Here is a 22,113-nt window from a genome sequence, read left to right as displayed (position 1 = left end):
TGTGTTATTACAGTATCTTACGAAGGATATGAACAGACACTTTTCAAAAGAAGACATATATGAGGCCAACAAACACATGAAAAAATGCTCATCATCACTGGTCATTAGAGAAATGCAAATCAAAACTACATTGAGATACCATCTCATGCCAGTTAGAATGGCGATCATTAAGAAATATGGAGACAACAGATGCTAGAAAGGATGTGGAGAAATAGGAACACTTTTACATTGTTGGTGGAAGTGTAAATTAGTTCAACCATTGTGGAAGACAGTGTGGTGATTCCTCAAGAACCTAGAAATAGAAATTCCATTTGACCCAGCAATACCATTACTGGGTATATATCCAAAGGATTATAAATCTTTCTATTATAAAGACATATGCACATGTATGTTCGTTGCAGCACTGTTTACAATAGCAAAGACTTGGAGCCAACCCAAATGCCCATTGATGATAGACTGGACAAGGAAAATGTGGCACATATACACCATGGAATATTATGCAGCCATAAAAAACAATGAGTTAGTGTCCTTTGTAGGGACATGATGAACCTGGAAACCATCATTCTCAGCCAACTGACACAAGAACAGAAAATCAAACACCACATGTTCTCACTCATAGGCAGGTATTGAACACTGAGAACACATGGACACAGGGAAGGGAGCTCACACACTGAGGTCTGCGAGGAGGGACTGGGGGGACAGTGGGGAATAGGGAGTTGGGGAGGGATGACATGGGGAGTAATGCCAGATATAAGTGACGGGGATGGAGGCAGCAAACCACATTGCCATGTATGTACCTATGTAACAATCCTGCATGTTCTTCACATGTACCCCAGAACCTAGCAATTATATATATATATATATATATATATATATATATATATATATACATATACACATATCACTATTCTAGCTATGTATACATTTTTAAAGTAATGCTTTAGGGTAGCAAAAAAAGCAGCTTAAGGAAGCATAATCAATAGATGTACAACTGATTTTTTACTATGAAATTTCAGTAAATATGGTACATGAAAAGCAAAGCAAAGAAAAAAACCATTGATCTCAAAATGAATTTAAAATGTTTAGCAAATGAATATAAAAATATCTAACATCTTTATACTGATCATTGAGACTTTATTTCTGCTTTTCTGGATAACATAAAAAGCAAATTTTGATGTGGATTTAGGGAAAGGGCAGTATTTTTCTCAAGGTATTTTTTCCTTTTTTTTTTCTTTTACTATCTCCAGTAATGGGTATAAGCAATCTCAAGGTATTTTTTCTACCTGCAGCAAAGACGATACTTCTTTTTACTTAACAGCAATACCACCACCACATTCACTTTAAATTTCAACCACAAAAAGAGAATTTTAGAAAATCATTCTCGTGGATGTCATAATTTCATTATGCTTACAATTCTTTCAGGAGCAGTTGACACCTATGCCTGTATTTTATATATTTTAGTTCTAGAAGCAATCACACTGTATGTCAGGGGCAAATGCCCGGGAAGAAAGACAGAAACTAAATGAAACCACAAACATGTAATGCATGCTAATGCTTAAGCATATTAGCATCAGTGCTCCAAGAAGTAATATTTTGCTGTTATGGTCAATGGCCATATAGTACACTGAGAGGCAGAGCTACAAGTTATGCTTCAGAGGCACCTATGAAGAGCTTTGTATGACAAATCAGCTGTTATCCACAGTGTTGCAGCCTGATGAATGCAGAGAAGAGTTCCTGGGCTTTATTTCTTAATGTACAGACTTAAAGTTAAATATCAAGATGAGATTAAGCGTTTGAATAATTCTGAGAAGGGTAAAAATATTGTTCAGTTGGTTTTTAGAAAAAGTCAGGGACTTCCTTCCAAGAGGGTGTCCTAAAGTAGCTGGCTGCTCTTGTTTCCAAATAGAGAGATTTATATCTCTATTAGAAATAACTCAAACAAGAGATGACATGATAGAAAGCAGTAGCCTGAGTTAAGAAAAAAACAAAACAAAACCAAGGGCCTCAATTAGAGTCAAGTTATTCAGGGGTTTTACATCTGGCAAGAAGTAGCCTATCTTTGTTTATACCAACGGAAGCCCCCAGGAGAATCTAGCACACAGAATGCACAGAAGAATTTGGTCATACCTTTCAAAGTAGTTTAGTTTTCAAAAAATCCACCTTCCGTGAGGGAAAAACACCTTGAGAACTAATTAGTGGTATGAAGGGACAGGAGAAAAAGTCTGTGCTCTGGTTAAGGGATTATTTTGTTGATTTCAGGTAAAAACCTAGGGCCAGATGCTGAGGTAGATGTTCCCAATGCTTATTTCTCCTCTGCCCCAGGGACATTGTGGTCTGTTACATTTGTATCCTCTCAACAGGGACAGGAACAAAGTCTCAAAACAATTTTCCTAAGACAGAATCCTGAATCACAGAGCCGGTGGAAATGTGCTAGGAGTAACAGTGGATTACTGGAACAGCAGTAGGAGAATGGAAAAATACTTTTTTTTCCTGGTTAATCAGATTTCTTGTGAACAAATCCCAGGCCTCTACCCTTTACACTGCAAAAGGTAAACAAGACAAATGGATACTAAACATTCACAAGAAGGCTAAGTTCATGATTGATGCCTTTTACTGTTTAAGATCAGCTATAAATATACTGTTCAGTGGTTTTTAATGGTGTGATTGTCTGACTCAGCAGAACAGTGTCAGGGAAGAAATTTACATAAATGGAAAGTGAAATCTTTCTGCAAGAAACAGGACTGTTAGAAATTGCTTAGGTAAGGAGATGCTCACTTACACAAACATGGATATACATATTAAACCTGTGCTCGCCAATATCTGCTTGAGCTTAAGTTATTGCCCATTAAAAAGCTAAGATGTTTGCTTTTAATTTCCAAAAAGTCATCTCAGTTTCAATTTTACTTGGAATAAATTCTGCAAATAGAGCTGTCATTAGGAATAAGAAGAATAATATCAAGCTGGTATCTACAAACATGACCAAGAACTCAACCTCAAACCTAGCACATATTTAGAAGGCTTGGATAAGGATGACAGCACCATACAAGACAGCCCCAGTCCAATGGGCCCTGCTCTCTAACAATGTGAATGGATCATATGGAAGAGCCTTCATTTCAGTGCAGCATGACACAGGCTCTGGAGTCACACTGCCTGAATTCAAATCTTAAAGTAATTCCTAGCTATCTGACCATGGGAAAGGCAGTAAAGGCTCTAATCTGTAATTTTCACTTTGATAAAATGGCCTGAAAACAATCCAATGTAAATGTGAAAAATAAAGTTAGAGAATCCATATGAAACACCTACCCTAGTGTCCAGCATATACTAAGCACAATAAATGTTCATTGCTATTGTTGTTGGTGGTGTTGCTGTTACTGTTATTTCTCTTTTGCTCCTGGTTATGTGTTTCTGAGCCAGTTTTCTAGGTTAAATGATTCAACTCAATTCTTTGCCCTTCTCTGTATCCACATCTTTGCCATAGCTTCATCGTGGGTGGAGTGTGTTTTCTACTGCCTAACCTTGGACTCAGCCATATGAGTTGCTTTGACCAGTGGCCTATGTGTGGGGTGACAATGTGCCAGTTTGGAACCTGGGCATTGTGAGGATTCACTCACAGTTGCTGGCCCTCTGACCACCTCGAGGAATGAGAGGGACGTGGCCCAGCTAGCCAGCTGATCCAAGGAGCAGGAGAATGAAGGGGAGCACGCTTAGGCTGGATGCAGTGGCTCATGCCTTTAATCCCAGCATTTTGGGTGGCCGAGTTGGGTGGATCACGAGGTCAGGAGATCGAGACCAGTCTGGCCAGTATGGTGAAACCCTATCTCTACTAAAAATACAAGAATTAGCTGGGCGTGGTGGTGCCTGCCTGTAGCCCCAGCTGCTTGGGCAGCTGAGGCAGGAGAATTGCTTGAACCCTGGAGGTGGAGGTTGCAGTGAGCCAAGATCATGCCACTGCACTCCAGCCTGGGTGACTGAGCAAGACTCCATCTCAAAAAAAGTGGAGCACACTCAGTTCATCATAGTTACAGTGGGATCAAGAGACACCAGCCTGAATCAGAATCCTTCCCACACCCCAACTCCCCTGCACAGAGCTATGAGAAAAATAAAGGCTTATTGATGTATATTACCAAAAAATTATGATTATTTATTATGGGACAAAAGCTAACTAAACCAAGGAGTAAGCTAAAGAGGTGTCTATCCAGAGTGCATTTATTTCCCAATGAAAAAGGCATTATCTCCATGTCTAGTCTGAAACAAAAGCGGAAGGGTAAGTGTGCGAAGACAGGTGCTTCAACAGAACCAGAATTCTAGGTGCAGGGATGTTCTGTATAGTAATGGGGCCTTCTTGGCTTTGCTGTGGGAGAAGGCAGACATTATTCATATCAAGATTATTTTCATATAGCTAACATTTATCAGCATCTGGTGACAGGCACTGTGCTAAGCACTTGACACATATTGTCTCTTTTAGTCTTAACAGCAGCACAAGGAGGCAGGCACTGCTAATTTCACAAATGAGGAAACTGAGGCATGTCAAGGATAAGCAGCTTGCCTACATTCACAGAGGGAGAGAGTAGGCAAGGCAGAATTCAAACCTTGCGTGATATGAGATAAAAAAGATGGTGATGAGAAGTGCAAACATGTATCCTTCCTCTATAATCACTTTACTGTTTTCATCACATTATGTGTATTAATTTATTTAATACTAGAAGCCTATGAAGTAGGTATTACTTATTATCACCATTCTACAGGTGAGGAAATGGGAGACAGCTGGTCAAGCCCCTGGCCTAAGTTTCCACTTAGGTAGTGAAGAGTGAACTGGACTTGAACATGGCCCCTCTAGCTAACTAGTACACTGTATTAAACAGCCACTAACACATTGCTCACCCTGAGGTGAAAGGACAGAAGCATGATCTTCTTTCTTTTTTCTGGAAACCTATAAGCTTCTCCAAGTGTTCAAGAAGAAATATGCATTCCAGGCACCATAGTTTTCTTCAAGTGTATAAAATGTGATAAACGGCCTTTAATTTATACTACAATCACTCTGAGGCTCCACTGAGCTTTCATTCTTGCAAGTGCAATTGTCTTATTTGCTGCCTTTATGTTTACTTGTTTTTAGTTTTGTTTTTCTGATTGTGTATTTTTAGGCTCAACTCTGTCAGTTTGCAAATTCAGAGGAATCCTAATGGAGTAATAAAAAGTATGCAAAAAAGAATGCTAATCATGATGGGTTTTTAGAGCTAATTCTAAGAAGTAAAAATAACCAGTTAAGGTACAAAAACAGCAGCCAGTTATTCCCCAGATCTGTTCGTACACATATTTTCTGTATCTGGCAGGAAAACCTCAGTGGCCTCAAGTCGTCAAGACACTTTCTCCATTCAGTCTCCAAGTACAACAGTCACATCTCCAAGTGCATTCTGAAAGGATGTACAAATGTCATTCCCACTCACCTTAAAAGCAGCACCTCCATGAATGATGGATTTGATAAAAATCCCCAAGTCTGTTCCAGTTTCTCTGGATTTGTTCCCTTTCAAGCTCACCCCGAGGCCAGCAGAACCTGAATCATTCAGGGGGATCTCAAAGGTGAGCTGCTCGGTGGTCTCCAGGGAGAGTGCACAGCAGTCAGGTTCTCCTTTCTGTTCGGGGAATACACATGAAAAGAGTGAAGAGAAGAAAGCAGATTAATATTTCACTCTCTCAGATGACCAGACACCGATGCAATCAGCAGGACAGGATGACTTGATCTCTTAACAGCTCTAATCGGTTCCTGGCAGGCAAAGGCTGGTCTTCACTGTCTGCAAGGAGCCACAATCCCATCCATGGAGCAAGGGAAGAGGTCTCAGGAAATAATAGTTGGTCATGGTCAACAGAGAGGATCGTTTGGCAAGTTAGAGTGATGCAATTTGAAACACTTTGTAAGCCTTTGGAAATTCAGCAGGATATTCTGCATAATAAAAAATGCTGGACATTAGACTTAGGGTATCCTGGGTATCAGAAGAGATCTTAAAGATAACGGAGTCTTAACATCTTCGCCTTACAGATGAAGATACAGAGCTTAGTGTAGAAATGTCTGAAAATTTCAGGAAAATACTCGGCATATGTAATTTAAGACCTATCATTTACTACGGAAACAATACTACTGGTAAAGTTTGTCAATAAGACACAGAGCACTGAATAAATGAAATGTTAAAGTTACAGAAAAATGATTTATAATGGATATCATCAAATGAAATTTCACTTTGTCAAAACTCATGCTTTCAGCATGCATCTTTAGGTAGTATAACTCACTGCCATTAAAATTTTAAACCTAAATAAAAATGATTATGTACAACAAATATTCATGTCATATTTGACAAATGACACCTAGCCACAAGCATACTGCTCTCAAGAAACACAGAGTATGGTGGCAAAAGGCATATTTAGGGTTCAGGTCTCCAGGGAGAAGTATGTGGTTAATCTTATTTGGTCCCTAGTGTTTTCAAATATACAGCAGTGGGAACAGACAAGTGCTGTCCACATGAGAATCTTTGCAGGTCTCCCTTCTGTATTCCTATTAAGCTTGTAGAAGTGTGAAACTGCCACAGTGTTCAACTGGAAAATTTGAGAATGAGATATCCCTGGAAACGATCAACTCACTCTAGGTTGGCAGTTCCTTCCTCTCTATAATTATATCTAGAGACTCTTATCCTAAGGTCACATTGAAGGGACTCTTATGTAAAATTACATATTTAAAAAATTACTATGAATGTCTGAATGTCAGTCACATATAACTATAAAATCAGAAGTAGCAAGGAACCCATAATTAAAAGCGGATTAAGAGGTCGGATCACAGCCAGCTCCACTGACATGACATTTTCGACCCCTCCCCAAATAGAGAAAATCCACATCTAACTTTAAAAGAAATAATTCTTTCAGTTAATTTTCTTTAAATGAAGTTATCAGTGAAGATATTGACAACAGGTTGGTCAAAGAAATGAAACTTTATGGCTTAACAAATCTTTTACAAGTTAGCTCTTTTAACTAACTTATTATATTATTATCTAAAAAACAAATCCCATTATTTGATTACAACTAGCTGTCTTTTATTCCGTTGGAATGCCAGCATTTAGTACTAAATGTAAATTATTAGCCTTCATCTTTGTCCTTCAAAACGCCCCATTTAGAATCCATAACATTTCACAATCAATTATGTTTCCAGGCCTCTCTGGGATTTGCTTAATTTCAGTCTAATAAAGTTCCACTGAATTAAAGTGCAAACTGAAGGAAAAAGTGTTCTACTATAAGTTTGTGAACACCATTTCAACAGAAAAACTACAAAGGTCCTCTGGCTTTTCTCTATCAGAGGCAAAGAGACAAGAACTAGTTTTGCTTTAGGAATAGCTTCAAATCACTTCATTTTATGATAAAATCATTTCTCTTTTGGCAATTATATTTAATTCTCAGTAAGACCGACAGCCGCTCTTTGCACTGACACCTATCATTTATTATCTAAGTGGTGGAAACAAAATAGAAATCAGATCGCATCACGGTTATCTTTTCTTTTGAAGATTTTTTTTCAAGTCTGACATCTGAGATTCAAAAATACAACAGAAACAATACACTAAAGGCAAACAATGACTGACTACTTCCTTTCTGAGTTCTTTGCACATATTAATACACTCATGCTTCACAACAAAGCTACAAGGTTTACTGTCATGCCCATTTCACAGATGAGGAAACTGAGGTGCACAGCAGATAAATGGCATGCTTACAGTCCAGAAGACTTGGAATGTGGAGGCTTTGTGGGGCTCAGGCACAGCGTGGTTCCTGTGTCAGACTCTCTTTTTTAATCTTTTCCTCTAGTGAATAGTTTTGAGTGGTCTGCTACATTTTCATGTTGGACATTATTCGGTATCCATTTTCAACAACAGTATAGAATTTTAAGGTGGCACATTTTCTGTAAGCTATGATGTAAAAGGTGTTTTATTATTTTTTCTTTTTAAGAGTATACCTTAATTGACAAATGAAAAGTTTATGTATTTATGGAGTACAACATGGGGAATACCTAAATTGAGCTAATTAACATACGCATTACCTTACATTCTTGCGTTTGTGTGTATGTGTTGAGAACACTTAAAGTCTACTCTCCTAGAGATTTTCAAGTATAAACTATAATATTATTATTATTTTAAAAAATAACGGCAAGAATGTAAGGTAATGCATATGCTAATTAGCTCAACTTAGCTATTATTTTTTGGAGACAGAGTCTTGTTCTGTTGCCCAGGCTGGAGTGCAGTGGCACTATCTCAGCTCACCACAACCTCCACCTCCTGGGTTCATCCAACAATTCTCTGCCTCAGCCTCCTAAATAGCTGAGATTACAGGCACCCACCACCACACCCAGCTATTTTTTTTTTTTAATTTTTATTTTTACTAGAGATGGGGTTTCACTCCCTTGACCAGGCTGGTCTTCAACTCCTGACCTCGTGATCCACCTGCCTCTGCCTCCCAAAGTGCTCGGATTACAGGCATAAGCCACTGTGCCCGGCCCTACAATGTTATTAACTCTAGTCACTATGTAGTAGGATACACTTCTTGAGCTTATTCCTCCTAACTGAGATTTTATGTCTTTTGACCAACATTTCCCCAATCTCCCCTTCCTCTGTGCCTCTAACCAGCATTCTATGCTGCGAGTTCAATTGTCAGACTCTTCACTGCTATACTATACTGTATCCTTGTGTCTCAACTTTTGTCCGTCCCATGATTTAACCTACCCCTCAAGAAATTCTAGGACAGTATTCTACAATGACAGTAAGACACCATGCTATTTACATTCTTCACCCAAGTACAGTTATGTTTTATCTTTCTTATGCTATATTAAGCTTAAGCCATAATTAGTGCCCTCCAATAATAGCGAACTTCCCAAATGGTAAAGGAAGCCATTAGGGTAGTTAACACAGCCATTTCCTCTGTTAGAAATAAATGTCCCTTTATCTAACATTAAAAAAAATCAATATGCTGAATGCCTCCTTCCAATAATCCTGGTTCAACCAGTAACTCTGAAAATTAAACTCAAATCTTACCAGACAGCATTTTGTAGCAAAATGAAAATGGGTATAAAGTACTCCAAGTGCCCTAAATGCAAGACCTTAGCGATAATGACGATCTCTCAAGCAGTGGTACCTCTAAACCTCGGATTCTACCTGGCTTCCATCTTTCAGACAACAGCTCTTTCCACTCACAGATATAAAGTGCGCACACACGGCGCGCACGCCTGGACACACAGCGCGCACGCATGCGCACACACGCGCGTGCACACGCACACACAATATGTCTGGCTGGTGTAGTAAGAGAAATCTTGTTAATTTCATTTTGTTTTAAATCTTTTCGTTACTTGTTATTCTTTGCCACTAGAAACCGAGTCTCTAGATACAACATCCTTGAGATTCCCAGAGCCATGCCCAGAATGGACGCTCTAATGCTTCCCCCGCATAGGTGTAGGCCTTATGACCAGCAGCTGCCCAGGGCCAGTCATACAGAACCCTCAACTTAGGCTTTTTCGACCTCAGCACAGCTGATATTTGAAGCTGATATTTTTTTGTTGTGGGTGTCTGTCCAATGCATTGCAAGATATTTGACCACATCCTTGGCTACTACACACCAGATATTAACAGTACGTCTTTGCCAAGCTGTGACAACCAAAAATGCCTTCAGACATTGCCAAATGTCACCTGGGGTCAAAATCACCTCCAACTGAGAACTACTGCCCTGAATCAACAACTGCTAAGTGCAGTCAAATTCAAAGCAACCAGCGCCCAGAAGGTGTTTTAGTAACTGTTGGCTGCGTTGCTGCCTGTTCATATGTTCCCAAGTCCCAGGATGGGGAGGCAGTTTTTACTGAGAGGGATGACAGATGTCTCCGAGTGGAAAAAACAAGAGATATTTCAGCACAATTAAGCTGAAAAAGTGTTAGATCCACAGGTTCATGACTGAACACTTAGTTGGTCAGAATCAACTACTGGAGAATCACATAATTAGTTATATTTCTAATCATATGGCAGCTAATTTTCCAGAGGAAGTATGATTTCTGTGGGATGAACAGAGTAGGACAGGTGGTAGAAAACAGAAATTTATTAGTGCATATACAAAATGTTTCCTTTTACTTATACAGGAATCCAGAATGGGGCAGGGTGCGGTGGCTCATGCCTATAATCCCAGCACTTTCAGAAGCTGAGGCAGGCAATCACTTGAGGTCAGTTTGAGACCAGCCTGGACAACATGGTGAAATCCTAAAAACACAAAAATCAGCCAGTCATAGTGGCACTCGCCTGTTATCCCAGCTAATAAAAATACAAAAATTAGCCATTCATAGTGTCACTTGCCTATAATCCCAGCTACTCGGGAGGTTGAGACAGGAGAATCGCTTGAGCCCAAGAGGTGCGGGTTACAATAAGCCGAGCTTGCGCCACTGCACTCCAGCCTGGGTGACAGAGTGAGACTCTGTCTCAAACAAAAACAGAAACAAAAAAACAAAAAGAACAACAACAACTTCCCCCCACCACATACATACACAAAGAATCAAGGAGGAAAATGCAACCTATCAAGTGAAGCTTATTAGACCTGCTATGCTTATACGTATGCTTTTCTTGGTGATTTTTTATTAAGAATGATAAAACTATATAAAATAGTATAAAATACTATTGGTGTGATGACTTTTAATCATGTGGGAATATAATAAAACATAAGCACAAGAGCTTACACATACAGCATAGTTCAGTTATGCAACATGTGTACTCTATACACATATTCAGACCTCTACATACCTATTATCTCCCTGCCCCCACCCCATCTAGATGCATAAAAAATTTATTATCTACTAGCAATGATATATAAACTATTTTCTTTTTTATATTTTTTCTATTTTTTAATTTTAATTAAATAATTAAAATGAAATTACGATGGTCTCATCAAAATAGTATCATCATTCTTCACAGAACTGGAAAAGATAATCCTGAAATTCATACAGAACAAAAAAAGAGCCTTCACAACCAAAGCAATACTAAGCAAAAGGAACAAATCTGGAGGCAAAACATTACCTGACTTCAAATTATGCTATAAGGCTACAGTAACCAAAACAGCATGGTACTGGTATAAAAATGCCACGTAGACCAATGGAACAGAATAGACAACCAAGAAATAAAGCAAATACAGCCCACTGATCTTTGACAAAGCATACAAAAACCATATAGCAGAGAAAGGACACCTTTTCAATAAATGGTGTTGGGAAATCTAGTAAGCAACATGTAGATGAATCAAACTGGATCCTCATCTTCACCTTATATAAAAATCAACTCCAGATGGATCGAAGACTGAAATCTAAGACCTGAAACCATAAAAATTCTAGAAGATAACATCAGAAAAACTTTTCTAGACATTGGCTTAGGCAAAGAATTCATGACTAAGAACCCCAAAGCAAATACAATGAAAATGAAAATAAATACGTGAGACCTAATTTTAAAACTTATTTGCAGCAAAAGAAATAATCAGCAAAGTAAACAGACAACCCACAGAGTTGGAGAAAATATTTGCAAACTATGCATGTGACAAAGGACTAATATCCAGAATCTTCAGGGAACTCAAATCAGAAAGAAAAATCAAACAATCCATCAAAAAGTGGGTAAAGGACATGACTAGACAACTCTCAAAAGAAGATATACAAACAGCCAACAAACATGAAAAAATGCTCAACATCACTAATTATCAGGGGAATGCCACAATGAGATACCACCTTATTCCTGTAAGAATGGCCTTAATTAAAAGGTCAAAAAATAATAGATGTTGCTATGGATGTTTTGAAAAAGGAACACTTTTACACTGCTGGTGGGAATGTAAATTACAACGATTATAGGAAAATGTATGCAGATTCCTCAAAGAAATCAAAGTGGAACTACCATTCAATCCAGCAATCCCACTACTGGGTATCTACCCAGAGGCAAAGAAGTCATAAGGTGAAAAAGACACATGATTATAGCAGCACAATTTGCAATCACAATAATATGTAATTAACCTAAATGCTCATCAACCAACTAGTGGATAAAGAAAATGTTTATATATATGCAACGGAATACTACTCAGTCATAAAACAGAAAAAATAATGGCCTTTGTAGCAACATGGATGGAGCTGGAGACCATTATTCTAAGTAAAGTAACCCAGGAATGAAAAACAAAATATCATATGTTTTCACTCATAAGTGGGAGCTCAGCTATGAGGATGCCAAGGCATGGGAATGATATAATGAACTTCGAGGACTCAGGGGAAAGTGTGTGAGAGAGGTTAAGGGTTAAAAGATTTTATATTGGGTATGGTGTATACCACTTGGTGATTGGTACACCAAAATGTTATAAATCACCACTAAAGAACTTATACATGCAACTAAAAATCACCTGTACCCCAAAACTATTAAAATAAAAATAAAAAATAAAGTAAAATAGAATACAATGCATTTATGATGGTATAAGAACCATATGCTATATTACTAGATTGTCTACTATAGAGAGGATAAACACATTTCAATAATGACATACATACACATAGATATACATATAATCTAATACTATGAATATTATATATAATACAAATAGTGTATACATATGGTATATATAATTTAATTCCATACTCAGTTAGGACTAACTTAATGAGAGGGATACCTTCTAAGCAATATATCATTAGATGACTTAATCATTGTGCAAACATCACAGAGTGTACTTACACAAACCTAGATGGTCTAGCCTATTGCACACCTAGGCTATATGGTCTAGCCTACTGCTCCTAGGCTACAAGCATAGACAGTTCATTACTGTGTTTAATGCTGTAGGTAGGTAACTGTAACACAATGGTAAGTATTTGTGTATCTAAACATATCTGAATATAAGAAAAGCACAGGAAAATATGGTCCAAAAGATAAAAATGGTACACCTATATAGGGCACTTTCCATTAATGGAGCTTGCAAGACTAGAAGTTGCTCTGAGTGAGTCGGAGAGTGAGTGAGGGTGAGTGAACATGAAGGCCTAGGACACTACTGTACACTACTATAGATTTTATAAACACTATACTCTTAGGCTACACTACATTTATTAACAAATTTTCGCTCCTGAAGGAAGCACTAAACATGGAAAGGAACAACCAGTACCAGCCACTGCAAAAACATATCAAAGTGTAAAGACCATTGACACAATGAACAAACTGCATCAACTAACAGGCAAAACAACTAGCTAGCATCAAAATGGCAGGACCAAATTCACATATAACAATATTAACCATAAATGTTAATGGGCAGGCTAAATGTCCCAATCAAAAGACACAGACTGGCAAATTGGATAAAGAGTCAAGACCCATCGGTGTGCTGTATTCAGGAGTCCCATCTCACATGCAAAGACACATATAGGCTCAAAATAAAGGGATGGAGGAAGACTTTACCAAGCAAAATGAAAAGCAGATAAAAGCAGGGTTACAATCCTAGTCTCTGACAGAACAGGCTTAAAACCAACAAAGATCAAAAGAGACAAAGAAGGGCATTACATAATGGTAAAGAGATCAATGCAACAAGAAGAGCTAACTATCCTGAATATACATGTACCCAATACAAGAGCACCCAGATACATAAAGCAAGTTCTTAATGATCTACAAAGAGACTTAGACTCCCATGCAATAATAGTGGGAGACTTAAACACTCCACTGTCAATATTAGAAAGATCAATGAGACAGAAAATTAAGAAGCATATCCAGGACTTGAACTCAGATCTGGACCAAGAGGACCAAATAGACATCTTCAGAACTCTCCACCCCAAATCCACATAATATACATTCTTCTCAGCACCACATTACACCTACTCTAAAACTGACCACATAATTGGAAGTAAATCACTCATCAGCAAATGCAAAAGAACAGAAATCATAACAACCAGTCTCTCAGACCACAGTGCAATCAAATTAGAACTCAGGATTAAGTAACTCACTCAAAACTACACAACTAGATGAAAACTGAACAACCTGCTCCTGAATGACTACTGGATAAATAATGAAATGAAGGCAGAAATAAAGATGTTCTTCAAAACCAGTGAGAATGAAGACACAATGTACCAGAATCTCTGGGACACATTTGAAGCAATGTCTAGAGGGAAATTTATAGCACTAAAGGCCAACATGAGAAGTGACGAAAGATCAAAATCGACACCCTAATGTCACAACTTAAAAGAACTAGAGCAAGATTAAACAAATTCAAAAGCTAGAAGAACATGAGAAATAACTAAGGTCAGAGCAGAACTGAAGGAGATAGACACACAAAAAAAACCCTCAAAAAATCAATAAATTCAGGAGCTGTTTTCTTTTTTTGAAAAGATCAACAAAATAGATACACCGCTAGCCAGACTAATGAAAAAGTAAAGAGAGAAGAACAGATGCAATAAAAAAACGATAAAGGAGATATCACCACCAATCCCAGAGAAATACAAACTACCATTAGAGATTACTACAAACACCCCTATGCACATAAACTAGTAAATCTAGAAGAAATGGATAAATTCCTGGACACTTAACACCCTCTGAAGACTAAATCAGGAAGAAGTTGAATCCCCAAGTAGACCAGTAACAAGCTCTGAAGCTGAGGCAGCAATTAATAGCTTACCAACAAAAAACAGTCCAGGACCAGACAAGTTCACAGCTGAATTCTACCAGAGGTACAAAAAGGAGCTGGTACCATTCCTTCTGAAACTATTCCAAACAATACAAAAAGAGGGAATCCTCCCTAATTCATTTTATGAGACCAACATCATCCTGATACCAAAACCTGACAGAGACACAACTAAAAAAGAAAATTTCAGGCCAATGTCCATGTAAACATTGATGTGAAAATCCTTAATAAAACACTGGCAAACTGAATACAAGAACAAATCAAAAAGTTTACCCATCACAATCAAGTTGGCTTTATCCCTGGGTTGCAAGGCTGGTTTAACATACTCAAATCTATAAACATAATCCACCATGTAAAAAGAACCAAAGACAAAAAAGACATGATTATCTCAATAGATGCAGAGAAACCTTTTAAAAAAATTTAACAGCACTTTATGCTAAAAACTCTCAATAAATCAAATGTCGAAGGAAAGTATCTCAAAATAATAAAAGCTATTTACAACAACCGCACAGCCAATATCATACTGAATGGGCAAAAACTGGAAGCATTCCCTTTGAAAACTGGCACTAGGCAAGGATGCCCTCTCTGACCACTCCTGTTCAACATAGTATTAGAAGTTCTGGCCAGAGCAATCAGGCAAGAAAAAGAAATAAAGTGTATTAGAGGAAGTCAAATTGTCTCTATTTCCAGATGACATGATTGAATATTTAGAAGACCCCATCATCTCAGTCCCAAATCTCCTTAAACTGATAAGCAACTTAAGCAAAGTCTCAGGATCCAATATCAATGTGCAGAAATCACAAGCATTCCTATACACCAATAACAGACCGAGAGTCAAATCATGAGCAAACTCCCATTCACAATTGCCACAAAAAGAATAAAATACCTAGGAATACAACTAACAAAGGATGTGAAAGGGCCTCTTCAAGGAGAATTATAAACCATTGCTCAAAAATAAGAGAGGACACAAACAGATGGAGAAATATTCCATGCTTGTGGTTAAGAAGAATCAATATAATGAAAATGGCCATACTGCCCAAAGTAATTTATAGATTCAATTCTATACCCCTCAAGCTACCAATGACTTTCTTCACGGAACTGGAAAAAACCACCTTAAACTTCATATGGAACCAAAAAAGAGCCTGCATAGCCAAGACAATCCTAAGAAAAAAAGAAAAAAGCAAAGCTGGATGACTTTTTGTCATGCTACCTGACTTCAAACTATATTACATGGCTACAGTAATCCAAACAGCATGGTATCAGTACCAAAACAGAGATATAGACCAATGGAAGAGAACAGAGGCCTCAGAATTAATGCCAAACATCTACAACTGTCTGATCGTTGACAAACCTGACAAAAACAAGCAATGGAGAAAGGATTCTCTATTTAACAAATGTTGGGAAAACTGGCTAACCACATGCAGAAAGCTGAAACTGAACCTGTTCCTTACCCCTTATACAAAAATTAACTCCAGATGGATTTAAGATTTAAACAGAAGACCTAACACCATAAAGCCCTAGAAGAAACCCAAGTCAATATCATTCAGGACATAGGCACAGGCAACGACAAATTTTCTTTTATTTGATAATAAATTAACCTAAGCTTACTGTAACTTTATTATTTTATAAACTTCTAATTTTAAAAAACTTTTTGACTCTTTTGTAATGGTAACAAATGACTGTTAATAGTTTACGTAACATGCTTAAAACACAAACATATTGTACATCTGTACAAAGATATTTTTCTTTATAAGACTATTCTACATGCCTTTTTCTATTAAGAATTTTTACTTTTAAAACATTTTTTCGTAAAAACTAACACACAAATACATATTAGCCAAGGCCTAGACAGGATCCAAATCATCAGTACCAGTTTGTCTAGCATCTTGTTCCACTGGAAAGTCTTCAGAGGCATTAACACACATGGAACAGTCATCTTCTGAGATAAAAACACCCTCTTCTGGAATGTCTTCTAAAGGACTTGCCTGGGACTATTTTGCAATTAATATTTTTTAATAAGTAGAAGGAGTATCCTCTAAAATAATGATAAAAAGTATAGTAAATACATAAACCAGTAACATAGTCATTTATTACCATTATCCAGTATTTATATACTGAACATGATTGTATGTGCTATCCTTTTTTATTTTGAGGCAGAGTCTCTATCTGTCACCAAGCTGGAGTGCAGTGGTGCAATATCAGCTCACTGCAACCTCTGCCTCCCAGGTCTGCCTAGCCTTTCGAATAGCTGGGACTACAGGCATGTGCCACCATGCCCAGCTAATTTTTGTGTTTTTAGTAAAGACAGGGTTTCACCATGTTGGCCAGGATGGTCACCATCTCTTGACTTTGTGATCCACCCACCTCAGCCTCCCACCAAGTGCTGGGATTATAGGTGTGAGCCACCGTGCTGGCTGTACGTGCCATACGTTTATACAACTGGCAGCACCATAGGTTTCCTTACACCAGCATCACCACAAACACATGAGTAATGCATTGCACTCTGACATTATGACTGCTATAACGTCACCAGGCAATATAAATTTTTTAGCACCATTATAATCTTTTAGGCCCATTGTCGTATATGTAGTCTATCACTGAATGGATGTCATAATGTGCATGTACACTGCACAAATATATGTGCATGTAGTATGTTTACAGCTCCTAATAGTGTCACCAATAACTTCCATGTTGCTAAATCAAAAGGTTGATTCTCAGCGTTATCTTACTTGATTTACCAAGCATTAGACCCAACTGATCAAGCCCTACTTCTTACAATACTTTCTTCGCTTGGTTTTAGAACAGCGCTCTTTCATAGTTTACCTCTAAAATAGTTTGGCTATTTGCCCCCTCAAATGTCATGTTGAATTCTAATCCTCAATACTGGAAGCGGGTGGGCCATGGGGCATGACAGAATCATGGGGGCAGATTTTTCATGAATGGTTTAGCATCATCATTTCCCTGATGCTGTCCTCATGACAGGAGTAAGTTCTCTTGAGATCTCTTTAAAAATATGTGGCACTTCCTCTCACTCTTGCTCTGTCTCTAGCCATGTGTTGTGCCTGCTCCCACTTTGCTTTCCATCATGAGTAGAGCTCCCTGAGGGCTCCCCAGAAGCTGAGCAGATGCAGGGGCCATGCTTCCTGTAAAATCCTGCATGAACCAATGAACCCCTGTCCTTTATAAATTACCCAGTCTCAGGTATTTCTTTATAGCCATGCAAAGAAAGGCCTAAGAACCTCCCAATTCACTGCCTATAACTTTTCACCCCTTTGTTGACTCTTTCTCATGTCACCAGTCCATAGACACTGTAGTGTCCTACAGATCATAATTTCATGGTTTTAAACACTCGTGAATCACAAATTCTCATAATCACCCCCCTTCCCTACACTACAGATTCACATAACTAACTTCCAACTGAGCAACATCATTAGGGTTTTTACTTTGAAATTATTATGGTCAAATGAATCATTTCCTAATATTGCTCCCCATCTCTGTAAATGACAATTATACCCTTCCAAATATGGATGTTAGAGACCTCAATGTCATATTTGCCTCCCTTCTTATCTTATATTCCACATCCAACCCATCAGCATCTCCCATCAACTCTGCCTTAACAGCCACCCAGAATCCTTCCACCTCACCTCCTCCACCACTGCTTCTCCCCTGATACTATTTGTAATAGTCCCTTTTCTCTACCTCCCTGCTTTCATGTTGCTTCTCTTCAGACCACATCTCAGCACAGCATTACAGTGGTCAAATGAAAACAAATACTCAAAACCTTCTAGTGGCTTCCCACCTCATTCAGCAGCAAAGCCAACATCTTTACAATGTCTTAGAAACTCTTCCTAAGCGAGTGCCCTGACTGTCCTCTTGGACCACATCTCCTACTCCTCATCTTGCATCTGCCCTGGTGGCCTTCTTTCTTTTCTTTAATACAGCCTGCACACTTATGCCCCAAACCCTCTTCCCTCTGCTCTGAATGCTTCACCCCGACATTTACGCAGACCTCATTCCCTCCCTTCCCTCAGTTCTCTGTTCAAATGTCACCTTATCAATCAGGTCTTTCCTGACCATCCAATCTAAAGTTACCTTAATGCCTCTCAGAAGTACCCTGCCTATGCCCACTGCCTGTTGTCCAGCTGTTTTTCTCCATAGCACAGATCACATCCTGGATAACTTGCTTATTTTTTAAGTACTGTCTTTTGAATGTAGACACTTTTATATTGTTCTGATTTTTTTTCTCCGTGTCTAAAGCAGTGTCAGACTCAGAATAGGCACTGGATAAATATTTGTTGAATGAAAGAATTAATTTATATGACTAAGTGTCCAATAGGATGCATCTGTGTATATTTGTATGCATGTATGTATACAAATGTATATTTGAAAGCTGTGTATACATGTACAGCATATAAGCAAATGAATAAATTGCTGACATCACAGTTGACTCCAGATTTCATTAAAAGGTTTATATAAATAATTTTTTACAAAATTAATTATAAAATGTAGAAGATATCACAATAAGAAACCTTAAAGTTAAGGTTAATAAAGTTATAAAGAACCTAAAAAGGAATCTAGTCCAACTTCCCTTTTGATACCTTACTTCTTGCTCCTAGGAGACATAACAACACCGCTTGCCTTCAACTTCAAATCCACAATGAAGGCCCCAAAATGTGTCATTTGTAATGGGCATTGGCCTGCTCATGGTTTCAAATTGCATCATGCAGCTCAAATTACAATGAACATTGCAAACAGCAATATTTACGATACATTTCATCAACTCTGGGAAGTACTGTGATCTAGTACCCAAAACTACATTATCTGTCTATCCATTTATCCATCCATCCATATACATATATGCATGCAGGTGCATGCATACGTAGACAACACACAGACAGAAGTTTAATAATACAATACTTAACCAAAGTGCCATTTATTCTGATATATAAATACATATATATATATATGTATATATATATATCAGAATAGATATATATATCAGAATATATATATAAAATAGATTATATAAAATTTATATATAGGATTACATAAAATTTATATACATATATAAAAATTTATATATATATATAAATATATATATATATATATATATATATTTTTTTTTTTTGAGATGGAGCGTTGCTCTTGTCGCTCAGGCTGGAGTGCAATAGCATGATCTCAGTTTACTACAGCCTCTGCCTAAAGGTTCAAGCAGCTCTCCTGCCTCAGCCTCTCAAATAGCTGAGATTACAGGTGCCCACCACTACACTCAGCTAAATTTTGTGTTTTTAGTAGAGACAGTTTCACCATGTTGGCCAGGCTGGTCTCAAACACCTGGCTTAAGGTGATCCACCTGCCTCGGCCCTCCAAAGGGCTGGGATGTTCGAGCCACTGAGCTCAGCCCATTCTGGTATTTTCTATGCTATTTTATTCTGCATAAAAAAATTGGTCACAACTCACTAAATTGATTTCATAACTCAATAATGGATCACAGTGTTCATTTCGGAAAATACTTATCATGTATATATAGGCATTATTTTATGAAATAAACACAAAAAGCAAAGCAAGCCAAATGGTAAGTAAAGTGTTAATTTCCTTTTGTATCCTAACTTTTATAATCCATTTAAATATTTTATCTTATTCAGCTCTAGCTCTAATCCTTTCTTCTTTCTCTTTTTTATTTTTATTCTTTTGAGATGGTGTTTCACTGTGTTGCCCAGGCTGGAGTGCAGTGGCACGATCTTAGCTCAATGCAACCTCTGGCTCTTGGGTTCAAGCAATTCTTCTGCCTCAGCCTCCCAAGTAGCTAGAACTACAGGTGCATGCCACCACCCCAGCTAATTTTTGTATTTTTAGTAGAGACATGGTTTCATCACATTGGCCAGGCTGGTCTCCAACTCCTGACCTCATGATCCACCCACTTTGCCCTCCCAAAGTGCTGAGATTACAGGCATGAACCATTGCACCCAGCCTACCCTTTCTTCTCTTTTACATAAGCTTTCTTCAAGTTCTTATAGCTGTTGCTCTGATATAATCTTTGTTTCATATATATGTATGTATTTGTGTATGCATATAGAGATACAGTCCTCTTTCTTCCCCCACAGTTATTTCTCTTCCTACTTCCCCTTTCTTTTGTTTTGTGCTTTGTAATGCTATATATATTCCATGAATAGCCTGTCACAGTTGGAATTCAGAGATGAGACTGGTCCATTCAGGTCTGAGTGACAACAGTCATTCTTTGAACACCACAGTTACTCAATACATTTTTATCAGGCACCTACTATGCACTTAACACTGTAATGTGAAATGGACAGTCTTCATAGAATGTAATTAGCAAAAAGTTTGTTGAGGAATATGGGGGACCTTTCTGTTTTGTTCACAGTTTTATCTGAGAGGAAGGAATATGGTTTAAAAATTGGATCCTGATACCAAAACCCGGCGGACACTCTACAAAAAAAGAAAACATCAGGCCAATATCCATGATAAACATCAATGTAAAAATCTTCAATAAAATACTGGCAAACTGATTGCAATAGTGCATCAAAAAGCTTATCCATCCCAATCAAGTAGGCTTCATCCTGGGGATGCAAGGATGGTTCAACATACGCAAGTTTATAAACATAATCCACCACATAAACAAAACCAAAGACAAAAACCACATGATTGTCTCAATAGATGCAAAGAAGGCCTTCAACAAAATTCAACAATGCTTTATGCTAAAAACTCTCAATAAACTAGGTATCAAAGGAACATATCTCAAAATAATAAAAGCTATTTATGACAAACCTACAGCCAGTATCATATTGAATGGGCAAAAACTGGAAGCATTCCCTTTGAAATCTGGCACTAGACAAGGATGCCCTCTCTCACCACTCCTATTCAATATAGTACTGAAATTTCCAGTCAGAGCAATTAGGCAAGAAAAAAAAATAAAGGAAAAAATTAGGAAAGGAGAAGTCAAATTGTCTATTTCCAGATGACATGACTGGGTATTTAGAAGACCCTATCATCCCAGCCCCAAATCTCCTAAAACTGATAAGCAACTTGAGCAAAGTCTCAGGATACAAAATCAATGTGCAGAAATCATAAGCATTCCTATACACCAATAACAGAATAATAGAGAGCCAAATCATGAGCGAATTCCCATTCACAATTGCTACAAAGAGAATAAAATACCAAGGAATACAACTAACAAAGGATGTAAAGGACCCCTTCAAGGAGAACTATAAACCACTGCTCAACGAAATCAGAGAGGACACAAACAGATGGAGAAACATTCCATGCTCATGGTTAGGAAGAGTCAATATCATGAAAATGGCTATATTGCCCAAAGTAATTTATAGATGCAAAGCTATTCCCATCAAGCTTCCCATGACCTTCTTCACAGAACTGGAAAAAAAAAACAAAAAAAAAACAAAACCTTAAACCTCATATGAAACCAAAAGAGAG

General features: G+C 37.8%; 1 protein-coding gene across 1 annotated transcript in view; it reads right to left on the bottom strand.

Annotated features, from left to right (window-relative positions):
• Nucleotides 1–22,113, bottom strand: part of PARD3B (par-3 family cell polarity regulator beta) — a 1,123,121-nt gene that overhangs the window by 478,979 nt on the left and 622,029 nt on the right. Inside the window, exon 11 of the mRNA XM_017536909.2 lies at nucleotides 5,445–5,630. Within this exon, the coding sequence (XP_017392398.1) occupies nucleotides 5,445–5,630 (186 nt within the window). The remainder of the gene's footprint in view (nucleotides 1–5,444; nucleotides 5,631–22,113) is intronic.

Source organism: Cebus imitator, unplaced genomic scaffold (assembly GCF_001604975.1).
Source record: "Cebus imitator isolate Cc_AM_T3 unplaced genomic scaffold, Cebus_imitator-1.0 Scaffold101, whole genome shotgun sequence".
NCBI classification, from domain to species: Eukaryota; Metazoa; Chordata; class Mammalia; order Primates; family Cebidae; genus Cebus; species Cebus imitator.
Note: the sequence above shows the minus strand (reverse complement) of the source record. Positions and strands in the feature narration are given on the sequence as shown.